Raw genomic sequence first — 18,770 nt, forward strand, 5'->3', positions numbered from 1 at the left:
GGCTGTGCTTGTGTCATTTATCATTTCATTAGAGCATGACTAGCATGATGTTAAAGTTCGACATTAAATTGCACACAGTATATTTGTTTTTTTACTTATAGGCTATTACACTAATGCTGAATCATTGTATCAAATTCTAATTATTGACAAAACTAGAAAACCAGCACTCTGGTATGAGCTCAGTGAAATGTTCTTGTATCGTATGAAATTTGGTTAAGATATTGGGTTAAAGCCAATGCGCCTGTGAAAGCTTCTTTTGGGTGAACAAGCACTGCTTGCACTCTGCCTTCCCAGTGGTGGAGTGATAGTGTCTGTGAATATTAAACAGCAAAAAGACTAATTGTCAGTAACTTGCTTGCCCTACACAGTGACCTTATTTAAGTGGCCTTACCGTTTGATTTTTTTTGTTCTTTTTGTGATGCAAAGTAATTCATAAATAGCAAAGTTTACTGTTTAACGTACTGCCAGACTCATTTTGAATACTGAAGTTTATTGGGTAACACTTTACTTGAAGGGGTGACCATAATTCTCTCATGACACCTTTAAACCCATGACATAACACATCATGATTATGAATGAGATTTATACATGCTTATGACAACTATCCTTAGCTCAGTTGTCATTTTAAACTCAAATATGACATTGTTCTTAACATTACCAAGAAAACACCACTTGTCATAAACATAATTACTATGCCATTATAACTGTCAAGTCATGACAATTTAATCCATGAATATTTCCCAGATCACTTTTTAGTGGAACAAAATTAATTTGTCATTAATGTTTCCATTAAAAGTGTCAATAGTCAAATAATTCTATTACAGCGTCGCTAATATTTGACGGCGTTGCAATGACAAATTTAAGTTGTACCACTGTAGTTGAGGTAAAGAAAAATATTAATGTCACTTACAAAAATCATGACAATTATTATAGAGCAATGGCAATCATGTTTATGACAGATTTATGACAAGTTATGTTGACTTGGTAATGTCAAGTTGTCATGACAAAGACATCTCAAAAAATCGTTTGTTTTTTTTTTTAACTTGGTTTTAAAATTGCAATTGAGGTTTATTTGACAAGAAAGTTTTTAAAAGGGCACTTGTTAATGTGTGTCAACTCATGCTGTTAAAAAAAGAAATTCATTTTAAAAACCATGCAGTGAGGTCACTATTGGTAATCGTATTGCATCGTGCTTTAAGTAAATAGATTCTTCTTTTTTATTTAAGACTGCAATTTGTGTTTAAAAAGATAAATAATTTAAAAAAAAATCAACAAAAACAGGAAACAAATGTATTCAAGACAAAATTTAATAAATATCTGACCTGGTACAGTCCACGCAGGACACATTCAAAATGTTGTACCTTCACGTTTTACGACCTTATTCAAAACATATTTTTCTAATTCTCATGTAAATTCCATGTTTGTAAAATCCTAGTGAAAAAGGTTATGAATAAAGTTTACCCAAACAAATACAGACTGTTACGCTGTACACAGGATTATTCTTATGAAAGCCCCAGGCTGCATTTGATTGGCTGATCATTTTACAACAACAACCTTTTATTAATCTGATGGCTTAAAGTAATCTCACTCACTCCTTCTAGCTAAGATAAACTCCTCTACCACTTCAGTTGAAACAATCTTACAAGGCAAATACTCAATTTGTTAAAATATTGTTGACAAATGAACTGTGATTACTTAGCAAGTGCTAATTTTACATGCTGCGTGTGCATATGTGTGTGTGTGTGAGAGAGAGCGCAGGCACTGACAAAAAGCAGAGTGTCAGAGCAGAGCTCATAAATATTCACCACTGTTTAAAATGTGGTCAAACCTGAGCTTACAAGGGTCATTTCTGGGGTTATAGATGAGCATCTAAAGCCGTTTTAAAGAATTTTTGCACTTACCTTAGCCACATACCTACTATAGATATCAGAGAAGAATTGAACTTATTGAAACAATGTATTCTAGTGCATCTCTTCACTCCAATGCACTTGAGTGAAGAGGTCTGCTCATAATGCAATTACTTTTAAGTACTTTCTTTGATTATTATTGCTGCACATAAACCTCACCAACGATGGGTTAAAGAGATTAACACCTATGTTTATATTTGTGACATATGCATGTCAGTCTTTTTGTATAGCGAATCAAAGCCAAATAATTTTCAGTAAAATATTTAAATGCTTTTAAAACACAACTTTTATAACAAAACCTTTTTTGTTAATTTTGTGAACATGTTACATCAATTATTAGTAACAATTTATGGTTGTGTTTGTTGTTGCTTGTTTATGTATGCTATTTATTTGCCTCACCTTTACATTTTCAGTCTGAGGCACTGATTGTAATAGTATTTATAAAAAACAATAAACATGAATTGAAATTACTGTGTTTGACATGCAATAACGCTCAAATGGTTTGTACCACAAAGTAATAAAACAAAATTTGATTTGGTTTCAGCACAATAACTACATTGATACATAATTTATTTTTGATAAACAATTTTTTAAAAAGGAGTCTTTATACATAAATACGTATCATCCTTTATGTATATTTTAGGAAAACAGTCCCTCATGAGAGTGGTTTCCCCCACTATCCAAAGACATGCTGCATAGGTGAAACGGAGACCATAAATTGCCCGTAGGTGTTGGTGTGTGTGTGAACGTGTGAATGTGTGAGTGTGTGTGTGTTAACCTTGCGATGGACCGGCCATCCATCCAGGGTGTTACCAAGAAGCTGGGATAGGCTCCAGCATCCCCACGACCCTACATAGGACAAGCAGTTTGGAAAATAGATGGATGGATGGTCCCTCGCAAGGAGATCATTAAATTTGGGGGCCCTTAGCATGAAAAAAGTTTGAAAAGCACTGTACTAGAGGTCACTGACACCCCATGCATTACTGTCTGGCATATTTAGCATTATTTCGATCAGCCTAAAGCGTTTTTTGCAGCAAATATTTGCCCTTTGAGGGAGTAGGCTCACATCCACAGTAACACAACAAGCAAAGGACAGCACGCATTAATTAGGAAATGCTTATTGCCATCAAATATAATTTTTGAGTGTGGTACTGCCACCACAAATGTGCATTTGTGGAAAATATCAGACATCCCAATTTAAACGTTTACATACAGATGCGAGAAAACAGATGTTTCAATAATATCTAGCGCCTTTAAGCTTCCTATTCTAAAAGTGAGCTAAAAGCAGCAGCAAAAAAAAAAAGAAAAGAAAAGAAAAAAATTCAATCATGGCAAGCTGCATATTTTAGGGCATCATTAATCAAACAAATAATTAATGAAGGGGGCAAAAGTTGTGCTAGTCTTCAAAACAGACATCAAGCATTCTGACTTTATATGTTCTTCCATTTCTGTCTCTCTGTCTGGGACCCAGGGCAAAAAGACACTCATTACTCCTAATACCTTATAGCAATCAAGATGAAAAGCAAAAAACAGCGGCACAAGAAGGGTAAACTTTATTAAACTTCATTAAAGTCAAAGTCGAGGATCATGTCTGTAATGGTCACACTCAGTGGAGGGCGAGCAGCGTAAATCATCTCAAAGGCTTTTTTCCAGCTTAATGGCTGGGTAATTTATACTTTGATGTCGTTTGAGTGTAGCTATCACTGTCTAAGGGCTGTTTATTCTGTTTATGAGGCCTAAATAATTCCTGGCTCTTTTTACCCATAAACCCTAAGCAACAATTAACAACTGCGGACATCCCGAGCAGAGGCAGATGCATAATGAGGAAGAAAGCGAAGATGAAAAAAAAAACACCAAGGAGGGGGGGGGAGATTACAAATGGGCAGACTGCAAATGATACCGAAGCAAATTCAACCATGTCTCGCTACAAAACAAGATATTTTAATCTCAAAGGTTCCAACACTCAGCTTAGTTGCCCCAGCAATTGACTGAATTGCTCAATTGAAATTGAATGTTCCCTCCTGAGAGCTATCCAGACCTCTTCCTGACAATGGGTGTGGGTCGGAGTTCCTCTGTTATTAAACACAGGCATTTATGGGTCGTGCTGTTTCCCTGCTGATTTTAATTTGCTATTAGCACTCAGCACTTATGTCCCTGAGGCAAAAAATCTAAATGATAATCTAAATGCACACAAAAATATACAGAGCAAACAAAAACACCTCATGTGTAAATGTAATTATTATTTGTCTAGCAATGTGTGTGTGTACTGTATGTGTGTTATAATAGATAGATAGATAGATAGATAGATAGATAGATAGATAGATAGATAGATAGATAGATAGATAGATAGATAGATAGATAGATAGATAGATAGATAGATAGATAGATAGATAGATAGATAGATAGATAGATAGATAGACGGACGGTCGGACAGACATACAGATAGATGGGTAGATAGGTGTGCTTTTTCTGAATGAATAGTGCAAAAAAAACAATAAATAAAACTGATATTTTAAAAGAATTAAATGACATTTAAGTGGTTTTAAACTTATCTACTGATTAATTTCATGTAATGCAAATTGATATTACTTAAATGATCAATAAAGAAATCAATACTAAATAATCAACAGCATTAACTCTTTTATTTTTTCAAAATTAATTAATTTAAAAGCAACATGTACACTAATAGAATGGTTAAGAACTCGTCATATATGATTGCAACTAAATTTAAAAAGATTTTCCTTTTCTTGATCGTGTCACTGACCATTATGAAAAAAGATATCTCCATTTGAACTCTGTATCCGCTCGAAAGGGTACAGAATGGACTGAAAAAGATCTTCTGACTGTGAAAAGCGCTTGAAGGAAAGGAGTGGGGCGAAAGGAGTCAGAGTCGGCCCACCGCTGCTCTCTAAGTATCCAGCAACAGTCTCGGCCGGCAATTAAGACAGCCTGAAACTACAGGCCGCAATAAGGTAATTAACCATTAGCAGATCATTGCGACGCTTATGAGCTCAACCTTCACAAGCACAATCATCCTAATACGGTCAGTAAAACGGCAACCTGCCATCTTCTGCCAGTTACAGACCCGTTGCCACAGCCCATTCTTAATTGTTGGCCATCAACAGTAATTTAGCTCGCTGTCCCACATAACAGCTTGATAAACAAGAGCGGCCTAATTACACCTTGCACATTCCTCTGAGCGCAAACAATAAATAAAGCAAGGTTAAGTGTAAACGGACGTCAGGAAGAAACGGGGACTCGTGCTTCCACAATCACACAGTCAGTAATGCTCGTCTCGGGCAAGTGGAGATCAAAGACAGAGCTCCCCTTCCGCCCCAACATTGTACTTCTTTTCTTTTTTCTTTCTTCCTCCTCCTGAAAGCACGAGTTAGCCTGGCCTAAGTTTACTCAGTGCTCGCTGGAACGGGCATGACAGGGATCACGGCTAACCCCGAAGGACAGGTGCTGCGTGGCTGGAAAGAGAGCAGCTCCCTCGTGCTCCTCGCAGGTCACTTCCAAGCAGCGCGTTAGTGCGAGCGCGGCGGCAGAAGGCCCTTAACGGGGAGTGTTGGCTGCTAGCCTGTAATTAGCTTGGACAGCTCAGGCTCAAAGAGAGAGAGGGAGGCAGCCAGGCTACATCATAATGAGCTCAGCTGGGATTAGGAGGACAGGCAGCAGGCAAGGTGGGGGCGTGAAAAGAGTGAGCCCTCCTGTACGAGGGAGCCGGGGGTAGAGATCAAGCAGGGGAGGGCCAGGCCGCACTGGCTGGCAGGGTTAGACCCCTCAGCAAAGGATGGGCCAAATGAGGCCTGGCAAGGAAAGGGCCAAGGCGGCCTAATGAAGCGCGACACCTCCAGCAGACGAGATCAGCAGTAATTAACACACACGCGCGCACTGACTGTCACTGAATGTACCCCCCAAAAATCTCCAGGGAACGAACCTCAAGACAGGAATGTCAGTGTGTTTAGCTGCTATAAATGTCTAGAGTTGCATTTGTATTCAGTGTATAAGTCCGAGTTGTTTGCAAGGAAGTTGCTTAGAAAAAATTGACATCACTTCATTCCCATTTATTTCATAGTCAACCTACTATAGTATGTGCGACAGTCAGAACATATGTCTTGGACAATGGAAAAACAAGCTAGCTTTAGATTTATATGTAGTCAGCCAAATGTTGTATAACAAAAATCCTTGAAAGCTGTTTCCCCCAAGTAATGTTTGATAATGGTTATTATTTCCCACAGTCTACAATGTGAATTTGCAGCTAAATCCTGCTGGGTGCTAATAATGGCTGTGACAGCTCTACAGGACCTGACAAAACGACAGACACTTACTTGTCAGCGAGTAGCTTCCTGTTCTCCTCCTTATAGAAAAACAGTTCTTTCCATAAACCCTCACTGTCCTGTGGAAATTGTACTTTGTGCTTCACCCTGAAAAAGGTAAGAAAACAGTTTATATAAATAGCAGAATTTCTAGCTAGAAACATATCAGCACTTGAAACTTTTCTTTCTGCACACATGTGTGACCCCCTCTGTGAAACCTTAGCTAAATTTGCATAATCTAGCTCAGAGAAATAGAGCGTCAACGTTTTATAGTCATAAAAAATGACAACAAAATATGCTACTACTGTTTATTGCAGTAAATAATAGATTTATAGATAGATCAACGTTTTGAATTTAAGAACTATATACACATTTATAAAATGAAACACTGAAATGAACGATTTTATCAAAGTTGCTATTTTATTGTTTTGAGCAAAAAAAAAAACTAACTAAAAAAACATTGGAGGTTTGCTACATAACACTGATTTTAATCGTCTCTTTGATTATTTTTCGTATGGATCATTTTGTTAAAATATATTTATTTTCAACCATTAGAGATCACAGACTAACAAAATAATTTAATAAAACCTTTTACTGCCAAAATCACTAAAATTTCTAGAATGATTTATTTAGTTTTAAAGCATTTGTCAAGGTAACCTGCTTGTTTTAAATTCATTTTTATGATTAATATACCTCAATATAGTTCAGTTAGACAGAATATTGATGCTATAGTTTGATGAATTCTCTTTAGCACAGGTCAGCTGTTAGCATGAGGAAGAGAAAGCAGATTGTTTAACAACAAATTTTATATACATCTTGATGGAATTGTACTATTATATCATAACAATTAGACCCGTCTTTCAAAACTTAAAGAATTGTTCCATAGATGCATCATACAGTATATCCTTAAAAATATGAGAATCTCAGCTTTGATTTGGTATATGGCACTTAGAATGGTTTAGATATGTTGCCGTTTTTAAAATAAGCATTTCTTTAAATTGGATTGTCTGAAAGAGATGATTTTAGTCTGAAATGAAGCAAATCTTTGACTTGGCCTAACTCAGATAACATTAAAGATATCAATGTTACATTTTTGCAGAGTATATATATTTTTTAATTATGTAGATTGATTTTATGTCAAGAACACCAAAACACAAAAATCTGCAGTGACTTAAGAATCAACATCTGCACTGTAAGTGCTCATGATCCCCACAAAGATGGAAATTAGATGAACTCAGAACATCAAGAATAACACCTTCCATTTCCTTGGTCAGTTCCAAAAGCAACTATGCTGATATTAAATAGGAATTATACAGAGATAATAAAAATTACATACATATTTATATATTTTTTAGACATGTGGCTCCTGTGCTGCCAGTCTGTTAACATTTCATTTACTGATGTCGTAGTATAAATTTGCTCCCTCTTTATATGAGGCGTATAATGTATTGTCTAAATGCATGTTTTTACATAATACTTATGATTGATTAAAAAACCTTTATATAATTACATCTGTAATTAATTTATGGAATTAAATTTGTATTTAAACTGTTGACCATCCCTTACATCTTAACATACCTGTAAACCTACAAGATTCCACCTCAAGAACACTGAAAGTGTTATGCAATATATTATAAACACAGTAAGTATATTGTATTTATTTTTTTATTGATGGAAGCACATAGTAGATGAGGCCATCTCCAACCCTAAATCAGAAAATGTTGGGACAACATGGAAAAGGCTAATAATAATAATAATAATAATAATAATAATAATAATAATAAAAAATAGTGATTTTCAAATTTACTTTTGCTTGCATTTCATTGCAGACAATATGATCAAAAAATATATCATGTTTTGTCTGGTCAGCTTCATTTCATTTGTAAATATAGATCCTTTCCTGTCATTCAGACCTGCAACACATTTCAAAAAAAGTTGGGACAAGAGAAATTTAGGGCAAGTATTTAGGTAAACTGGCTAAATAATGATGTGACAAGTGATGTCAACAGGTGATTGCAGTTATGATTTGGTACAAAAGCAGCATCCAAGAAATATGTAGTCCTTTGGGAGCGAAGAGGATTACCAGTTTGCCATCAAGTACGTGAAAAAAAAGTATTAAAATCTTTAAAAACAATGTTCCTCAAAGGAGATAGGAAGACATTTTGATATTTCAATGGTGCATAACATAAAAGATTAATGGAATCTGGAGCAATTTCAGTGCATAAAAGACAAGGGCACAAGCCAAAGCTAGACAACCATGCTCTCCGATCCCTCAGGTGGCGCTGCATCAAGAATCATCATTCATCTATAAGTGATATCACCACATGGGCTCAGGACTACTTTGGCAAAGCTTTGTCAAGTACCATAATACGTAGTTACATTCACAAATGCCAGTTAATACTGTACTGTGCCAAAAGGAAGCCGTATGTTAACAATGTCCAAAAGCGCATTCAACTTTTCTGAGCTCGGAGACATTTAAAATGGACTTTCGCACAGTGGAAACATTAACTGTGTTCAGATGAATCAGATATTTTTGGGGATAAAAATTCACATGTTAGATAAAAAAAATTAGACAACAAAGACCTTGTACTGTAGCCAACCTTCAGACTTGTTTGCAGGAAGGAAGGGACAAAGTTAAACCTGAAATACTTCATCACTTGGTGTGTTCTGTCCCTAAACATCTCTTAATTGTTGTAAAAAAGAAAGACCACAATACAAAGTGGTAAATGCTTTACTGTTTTGACTTTTTTAAATGTGGTGTAAGATCCAAAATCTTTGGTTTTACATGTTTATTTATTAAGAATCATGAGGAACACATTAAATAATGTGTTGTTGTATTGTCTGCAATAAAATACTAGTCAAAGTAAATTTAGAAATCACTACTTTCTTTTTTATTTGTGTTTTCCATACTGTCCCAGCTTTTTCTGATTTGGTCTTGTAATATAAAGTTGATCCATAATAGTATTGCAATGTGGTTAGTTTGCAAGTACAGAACAGAGATTGGTCAGATTAAAAAGAAGAAATAAATAAACTATTTAGCTTTCTGGCCAGTCAATCAGTGCATCTCTACAATTACACAAGTCATCCAACTGAGGTCAGATAATACAGAAATTTGCAAGGTGGAATTTGAATTATTTCTTTTTATACAGGGCAGGTAGCAATTCAGCAGGGCAAGCTGCCGAGGTAAAGCTTATGAATGGGAAAGACTGATTGCATAACCACAGAAAGGCTAATAGTTTCTTTTGTGTGCTTAATAAAGCATGAAATCAAATTTCAGAATGAAAACCTTGACATTTGCAATATAAATATTATATCTCAATTCTGCAACTGTAACCGAGATTAACATAACTCACATTTTTAATAAGCAGGAATAAGCATGCTTTAAGTGCTCAAAAGATTTGCATTGTATGGGTATGCAGCAAGATTTCATAAGCTTACTCGCTAGGTAAGGGTTACAAATAGAACTATTTCCCATTATCTCAATTTGCAATAGAGGTGGGTTTATGTAATATGAAACAATGTTGTTGTTTATTACTAATATCATTAAATCAACTGGATCAGTGCATCAATTATATCATAAAAACATAACACATATAACTGACAGGGGCTGCATAATATTAGAATTTTTCTGCCATATATATTGTGATATGAATACAATTTACCCAAATGTCTTTAATAGTCTAGTAAAAAAAAAAAAAAAAAATCATAATTTTAGATTTATCGGGACAAGTTTGTAGGCAGCACATCTGCATACGATGCAATAAATAAATTACAAGCATAGATAAATACAATAGGTCAAAGATTAAGTGAAATAAACAACACTTTATGGTACTTTATGGTAATACTTTTTTTTCTGTGGAGTCTAACACCATGTTCTAACAACAAACAAATGAGTCAAAATTCCAGCAACAAGCAATTTGGCTGTCTGCACCAGACGAGACGCAACACGCGGCAGAAGCATTTAAATACCAGCCATTCACTTAATAATCAGCCACTGCACTCCTGACGAACTGGTGAGGGTTATAATCTAATTATACATATTTTACCTATTTACCAATATTAAAAGAACACAGGCTGAGTCACTGACTTTCATTTTTAAACTGTTTTGGGTAGTGGGTAGCACAGCTAGGTCGCTGGTTCGAGCCTCAGCTGGGTCAGTTGGCATTTCTGTGTGGAGTTTGCATTTTCTCCCTGTGTTCGCGTGGGTTTTCTCCGGGTGCTCCAGTTTCTCCCTCAAGTCCAAAGACATGTGGTACAGGTAAATTGGGTAGGCTAAAATTGACAGTAGTGTATGAGTGTGTATGGCTGTTTTCCAGTGATGGGTTGCGGCTGGAAGGGCATCCACTGTGTAAAACATATGCTGGGTGAGTTAGCGGTTCATTCCATTGTGGCGACCCCAGTTTGACAGAGGGACTAAGCCAAAAAGAAAATGAATAAATGAATGAATGAATGCTAGTTATTTTATTTTTATGATCTGAGGGGAACTCTCTGTTGCTGCTTTCAGTAGTATGGCAATAAATGTTACATAAAATGGTGTTCAAAGTCACATCTGTAGCATTTAACACTAAATAAAGCACATAATCTGTACCAGAGGAGATAATTGTCATAGCAGTTTATGGTTTTGTTTTGCAGCAATAGCGCAAAAATAGAAACATTTTCTACAATAGAAAATTTGCACACAGCTGTCGCAAATGTTTAAGACAAAAACTTGTACAGTCTTTAATGTATAAATAAAAATGCATGCACATGATAAACTTTCACCCTATTATGGTTCAACTTTATAGTGACACCAAAAATTTCATGTGTTCTGAACCATGTCTGTTTGTCAAATATAACTCAGGCTCAACACTGCACATCATGCAATGTGACTCTTGCAGTTGCGCACATTGCAATATAGATGCTGATATTGTGCAGCCCTAAATCTGATAAACTAAACTCAAACAGTCTAATCCAATATCAAAATGTCATATTTATTGATCAGTGGGGTTGTTCACATTGTCAAATATTTAAAAAATAAATAAATAAAAATAAGTGTGGGAATATAGTCTTTGTGTCGACACAAATTGCTACTTCAAAATGAACACTATCCGTTTTCTATGTATTTATACTGTATTGAAAAAAAAAAGAACGGCAAAAGGTCCCTCTCAGTTTGCACACTACTACCTTTGAGTCAATATTACAAAGCAGAACAGCTCTAGAACACAAATACTATTTAAACCCTATTCCACAGACACTTTCTTCTCATAACGTCCTTGAACCTACAGTATGGCAGAGTGCCTTGGGCTTCTGTGGGAGCAGCCCTACATCATGTGAAAACATTCACCCTGAGAAGCCACTCCTCAGCTAACAGCTTAACAAGCAGCAGCCCGGAGATCTTTCGTCTTAATCCATTGTGAAATTCCATATTAAAGCTCTGAATGGCCTCCTGAAGGACGTGCTCATGAAATAGACCTTAGAGAAAGACGTCTCCATTCCCCTCAAGCATACTTCACCTCCATCTCGCTTCATTATACAGTAGGCGAGCAAACTGCGGGAACTTTTTCCGAAAACGCAGCGGCTAATTTCTTTGATTCAGCGAATCTGTTTACGAGTGCAACTTTGATCAGTGTGTGGATGTTTTAATAAGTTTTAATTTTATTTACGCATCCCAATGCACCCGGTCTGATTTACACACTTGAAAATCCCTTCTGGAGAAAGAGGGGATATGTTTTTTTATGTTTTGCTAATAGTGGTGGAGTTAATGGTGAGTGACGTCGTGGGTTGCACCAGGCTGCAGCATTCTAATGAGATGTTAGTCTACAGTCAAACGGCGCGATTCCTGCTGGGGCTCACACTCGCTTGTGCTAATACATGTGTAATACTGCTAACTGATGCATGCCTGACCATCAGAAAGGATTCTTTAGGCTTAGGCTAGCAGCTCGCCAAGCAATTTTTGGATGAGCATTCTACTCGTTTGTGTATAACTATTACAAGCAAGTTTGTTGAGTAGGTAAACATGACTAACTTAACTCCCACAGGAGTTAATGGCACTGTCGGAATACGAATGTTCCTGTTATGAGCTTAACAAAACAAAAGCTCTTCGGGAAAAAAGCACACATTTTCTTTTCCTAATCAAAATGAGGAAAGAGATTATCAGAGACTCATTCTCTTTTGTGCCTCTGTAACAATCTAACACACACACAGTTGAGGTGGGTAAATTCACACTCCTTTCACACGGGATCACATTGCACTGCTGTTTTCTTTAATTAACCCAAAGAGAGCAGCTGACAAGGTCAACACTTGCATCCCATGTGGATATTCAACATACGCTTCCATTATATACGTTTAAAAGGCTTGTGAAAAAGAAAGGGGAAAATGTTAAGGGGGTTGGGGAAATTGTCATGACATTTCGCTGCTTCTAGGGGTTTAGGTTAAAACCAAAGACTCAAAGGAGGGAATCAAAACCTTTTCTCTCAATCTTTACCCCACTTTTTTCTTCCTCTCTATTCCGCCGATATAAACAGTCACCTTGGCCTTTTCAGGATGAAGTACTTCTGTACCCCTCTTCCTAAGAGCCAAAGCCTGTGTTGCATTTCACAGAGATTAGAGGAAGGGTGGGAGACAGTGCCTAAAAGTCCTCTGTAATTTCTTTTTGTGTGTGTGTGTGTGTGTGTGTGTGTGTGTGTGTGTGTGTGTGTGTGTGTGTGTGTGTGTGTGTGTGTGTGTGTGTGTGTGTGTGTGTGTGTGTGTGTGTGTGTGTGTGTGTGTGTGTGTAAAATGTCCTGCTATTTCATCCTAAATGTGCAAGTATAGTTTTTTTTTTTTAATTGCCAAGACATATTTATACTTTTCTAAACAGTTCTTGTTACTAAAAAAAAAAAGAATTACAGTATATTTCTCTCAATTTGAAGAAACTGTGGCATGTTACAAAGTTCATGTATACATTAAAGTAACACTTTATTCTTAAGTAGTTTTTTTTTCAAATACATGATAATAAAACAGAATTCATAGCAAGGTCAATGTAGGTCCAACAGGGTATATGCAGGAATCCTAGAGGTAACTTTGATACCTTTTTAAGACCTTCTCAGAATATGTTAAGACCATATCGTCACTTCAAGTTCTAATCAGTATCAAACCTTTAACTGAATAAACAGTAATTAATAAACAATTGTAGTTATATAAATCAATGGAGCACAACAATGCAACAAAACTCAGATAAACGCAGATGAAACAAATATTGAAAGAATAAATTACACGGTTGTTTTCAGCGACAGGCTTTAGCCACTGTTTAAACTTTTCTTTTTTTCAACCAGGAGCATGCAAACTTACATTTTCCCATATGCCATCTGTTTTGCTTTATTTGCTGTCTATTTATGCTTTTTCTAGGAGTCAAACACTTTGAACAACATTTGAACAAAATTTAAAACCTCGTAAAAACGTGATTAAGACTTTTTAATACCTTTTAAGGGCCTTAATTTTCTTATAATTGATTTATCAACTTTTAATACTTTTTTAAGATCCTGCAGACATCTAATCATTATAACTGTGTTAATTCTTTTTTGATGTGAAACCTATTGCAATATAATATTTTAGAGCTGGGGGATAATTCAATAACAGTAATTATTCTGGTATATATATTTTTCCATTAAATGATAATGACAGTTCGATAGTGCTCGATAATGTTTATGCACTATGTTTATATTTATGTCGAAAACTGCGCAGGCATTTTGCAGCCTGCACTTCTGGATGCCGCATCACATAGTATTCGTTTACAGCCATACAGTATCAGTTACACTTGGAGGTCACAGTTACAGACATTAGCTGTAGATGTTTCCATCCAAAAATGCGAATTAACTTTACAGTATGTGGAAAACTGACTTATCACAAAAAAGATGTGCGAATAAAGCAGCATTTCCATCCAATGAGTCAAAGAGAACAAAATTGTGACTTTCTGATTAAATATCAACAGTAAAAAACAGAATTTGGTGCGGTAGGAGAAGCTGCGCGAATCTTTTCCAATTTTAATAAATTACTAGAGCCTTAGAACGGCAATCCTGACACGCAGTGAACCCGCGGTGGCGTTTGAAGGCGTGAGACGCAGAGCACAGACGCTCTTGATTCTGGAAGTCATTAATAATATAATAACATTCAAACTGAAATGGTTAAAGCATTTTGGAATGACTAAAACAACATTTTAAATGTTTTATATTGTGCTCGGCCTGCTAGTTTATCTATTTCCACACATTTTTATCATCACATGATCTTTTGTAACAAAATAGCATGACTTTTTGATGCTAAAGTGTTTCCATCATAGTTTATAGTCTTTTCTTATCGAATAAAAAGTTTATTCGACTTAGTTATGTGCATTTGTTTTTATGTTTGTTCAAACGACTCATGCCATCAAAAAAAGGCAACACCACAAACCTGTTTAATCATTTAAAACAATGGCACTCTTCCGAATATGAATGTGCTAAGAAATTACTGTCTACAGCAGGGGTCTCAAACTCAATTTACCTGGGGGCCGCAGGAGGCAAAGTCTGGGTGAGGCTGGGCCGCATAAGGGATTTCACAAAAAAAAGTCCTCATGTCATTATTAACAGTTTTAATTATTTCTTCTGAACATGAAGTGTCCTGAACATTAATAGAACATTGAGTGAAGATTATGAACAGTCCTTCTGAACATGGCATCTTTTGCCTACTTCTTGCTGCCAGAGACTTGACAGCGCTTCTTCTCACAAATCTGAACCACATTTGGCTTTAGAGCGGAAGCAGTTGAGACCCTCAGTATGGCTTGAAGATGATCATCATTAAGTCTCGACCTGTACTTTTGACTTATTGAAGTCCTAGGGAAAAAAGTGGGGGATCTCACTCAAAACTTCCATTCCCTCACCTAAAAAAAGGCGTATGTATGTATAAATAAAACACCCCCACCCCACTCAGTCACATCAGTCTGTACCAGTCTGTATCTACCTATATGCAGGGCAGGCACGTGCACACATAGGGCTCAACCTGTGCAGAGCACATGCCCTTTTTAGTCTTGCATAGAAAGTGCCCTTCCAAAATGATCAAAAGTGCCCCCGCGACGCGACACACCCTCGGTCCCGCCCTTCAGTAGGCGCGCGATAACACCGCTCTTGAGTACGCGCGCGACAACACAGCTGATCAGAACGCGCGCGACAACGCGCATTGAGTGACAAGCGCGCTGTGTACGGAAAGAATCAGCGGAGCGGGGAGTGCTCTTTCTCCCCGCTCCGCTGATTCTGTCAGAGTACAGCGGTCGGCGCGGGCCACAAAATATTGCACTGAGGGCCGCAAATGGCCCGCGGGCCGCGAGTTTGAGACCCCTGGTCTACAGTCTATCTACAAGCATCAGCACAAATTCCCAGCAGAATATATATATATATATATATATTAGGGCTGCCAAAATTAACGCGTTAACACATGCGGTTAATTTAAAATATTAATATTGTTAAAAAAATTAAAAACGTAATTGAAGTTTTTTTTTATTTCCTGTTGTGGTCTACATGTGTTCAGGGCCGGCGTGTCCATAGAGGCGACCTAGGTGGCCGCCTTGGGTGGCAGATTAGTGAAGCCCCGGTCCTCATTTTCATCCGGGACACCCACCCCCTCCCTCCCGGTCCTTACTTTCATCCACGAACCGGTCGCTTTCTTTTTCACTTTCAGATTGAAGGCGGCGTGATCGCCGTTCATCTAAAGTGCCAGTTCGGTTTGCTCCGGCCCTGCGTGTGTTTAACGTGCAAAGAAATATGGATAAGACCAAGGAAGCGTTTTTAGAAGGAAAGTTTCAGCAAACAATTAATGTCGCATCACCAGGCTATCCAGCATTTCCTCGAGTTTCATGTAATTTTGGGTGTTTCATATTTAATCTTTAGACTTTAACTGCAGTTCTGCAGTTCACTTATTTTAGCAACACATTGTTCATGCCCGTGACATCTATTGGATGAAAATGTAAAGTAAGGACTGCTGGAAAAGTGTTGTTTTAATAGAATTTGATACCGCTTGGCGAACGGATAGAAAAACCTCCACATTTCGTGACTTGGGTGGTCTTTTAAGGTAATCAAAAGTCACTGCTTACATGGTAGACTCTTAATCAGTATTATCTCAATCATAAAATCACAGTATTGGTGTCCATGTAAATGTACTCAGCGGAAGTGCCAGATGATGTTGCAAGCTGTCAAAGACAGCCCAACCCTCTGTCTTTGATTGAGTCGATGCACCGTCAAATGTTTCATTAAGTTTTACCTGTTTCCACCAACTTGCAACTTTTGTTAAGCATCTGCTGCACGTTGCTGTGTCAGAATCCATGCTTATGAAATACAGCCATACTTTAGAACGCTTAGTTTAAGCAAATTTGATTAACGTGATTGTGCGTGTTGATGAATCTGAAGTGAGTCACTTTCCAGGTGCACTGTACTGCGCACATTGTCTGATTATGTGTGTGTTTTGTGTGTGTGTGTGTTTTTGTTTGTGTGTGTGCGTTTCCTAGCAACAAGAGCAAACATCGCTGACATCGCTGACTGTCCAAAGTCTATAGTCTTTGCGGTGTCCATATCGCACAAAGTTGTTTAGAGTTAAATGTTTAGAGATGGCGTGACCAAAGTCTCTGTAAGAAGTCTATAGTCTTTGGTACGTGTCTTTGATGTACCCCTTGGCCACATTGTCCCCCAATAATGTCAATAGACTGGACTGTCTTAGCAACTGGCTAAATGTTAAGGAGGACTAAGCAAAATTGTTTCTAAATTATAATCAATGTTTTCAACTCGCAATACAACTTTACAATGCGTACAATTTTTTGTATTCAATACTTTATTATTATTTTAATTTTCCATGTTCCATATTTGCAATGCCTGTATTTTCGATTTTTATTTGTAGTCCACTTAGAATTAGGGTTGGGTATCGTTTGGGTTTTTTCCGATACCGGTGCTAAATCGATACTTTTAAAACGATACCGGTGCCAAAACGGTGCCTGAACCGATAATTTTCAGCTACAAAATGATGGTGGATACCTCTCCAAAAATATTTTATTTGACAAAATATTTTTAAAAATCATTTTAATAGAACAATATAATTTTAAAAGTAAACAGTTTAAAGTAAACATCAATTCATATTGTAATACATTTCCTTTGATCATTTTTTGGTTAGCATGAATTTAAGATTTGCATTATGAAATTACATTAGCTTACTATTAACCTGTGGGGGGCAGGCAGGGGCCACATGCATTTAAGAGCACATTTTAACATTTATATCACAAAATACTTAAAACATTATTGAAAGTCATTTGTTTTCATGCATCACTCTGCAGTCTTCATAAACAAGATAGTAAATAACTTAAACTCAAAATAATCTTCCTTGTTCATTTATTTGACAAGTAACATTGTACTGTTGTAGGAGAACACATTTCTAACATTCAAGTACATCAAGGCACATTGTTGCACCTGTAAACTTTAACAGGCCTGCAGTTGAAGTCAAATTATTTTGCCCTCCCATTCATTTAAAATAATGTTTCTGAAAATTTTTACTGTGTTTCCTAAAAAATAATTATTCTGGTCTACTCTAGTCATAATAAGTCCTATTTCGTATTGTTTATTTTGTGAATAAAAGCCGTTTTTAATTTTAAATAAATAAGGTCAGTATTATTATCCTCCTTAAGAAATATTAACTGTATATTTTTGATTTACTCAACAAATCAGTTACAAAATCATTTGACTAATTATTTTAAATTTCGTAGTTAACTGTTTAAGTCTAAATTACACTTTATTCTAAGTAAAAAACTATAAAATACTTAAATGGACTTTGTCTGAATACTGTCTTGCAAAATAACTAGTAAAATGTTCTGCACTGACTGTCAGCATGGGGAAGATAAAACAGTAGATATTAGAAATGAGTTAGTTAAACCATTATGTTTAATAATGTGATGTAAATAAATCCTGTGTTGAAGACGGAAATCAAAAATGAATGAAGGCAGATTTCTCGTGACACCTAAAGCAAGTGAGAGAGGCCTTGCCTTTGAGCCCTCAAATGACATTAAGTTTGACATGTTTCCCCCTTACACGCAACTTTTGTAAAGACAGTTGCTGTGTAAGTATCCTTGCTTGTAAAATACGCTTTAGAATGCTTAGTTTAAGCAAATTGGATGAACATGATCGCTTTCGCTCAACGAAAACCAGGCTGAATGCGCTGTACTGCGCGCGTTGCGTGCGTCTGTTCCCTAGCGACAATAACATTCACCTGATATCGCCTGTCCGCATTCCTCAAAGTTGTGTAGAATTAAATGTTTAGTGATGCTGTGACACAACGTGTGTGTTTTTTCATGCACCCCTTTGATGCAGCTTTCATTTTTGCCGCAGCACCGAAATTAGGCACCGAAATTCATATGCTGATGTAATACGGTTACATACCGGTTACCAAGGTACCGGTGCTATAATGGCACCAGGTTTCGGTACCCAACCCTACTTAGAATCCAACATGGAAATCATTTTTGTTCTTTAATGGCATTGATTGTTTTGAAATTGAAATGGCATCTACATGCCTGTGATTTTAATTC

General features: G+C 36.7%; 1 protein-coding gene across 11 annotated transcripts in view; it reads right to left on the reverse strand.

Annotated features, from left to right (window-relative positions):
• cntln (centlein, centrosomal protein) overlaps window positions 1–18,770 on the reverse strand; it is a 188,491-nt gene that overhangs the window by 90,543 nt on the left and 79,178 nt on the right. For all 11 annotated transcript variants that reach the window (XM_073951811.1, XM_068221311.2, XM_073951805.1 and 8 more), the window contains one exon: window positions 6,239–6,334. In XM_073951811.1, coding sequence (XP_073807912.1) covers window positions 6,239–6,334 — 96 coding nt within the window. The remainder of the gene's footprint in view (window positions 1–6,238; window positions 6,335–18,770) is intronic.

The sequence above is a fragment of the Danio rerio genome, chromosome 1 (assembly GCF_049306965.1).
Source record: "Danio rerio strain Tuebingen ecotype United States chromosome 1, GRCz12tu, whole genome shotgun sequence".
NCBI lineage: Eukaryota > Metazoa > Chordata > Actinopteri > Cypriniformes > Danionidae > Danio > Danio rerio.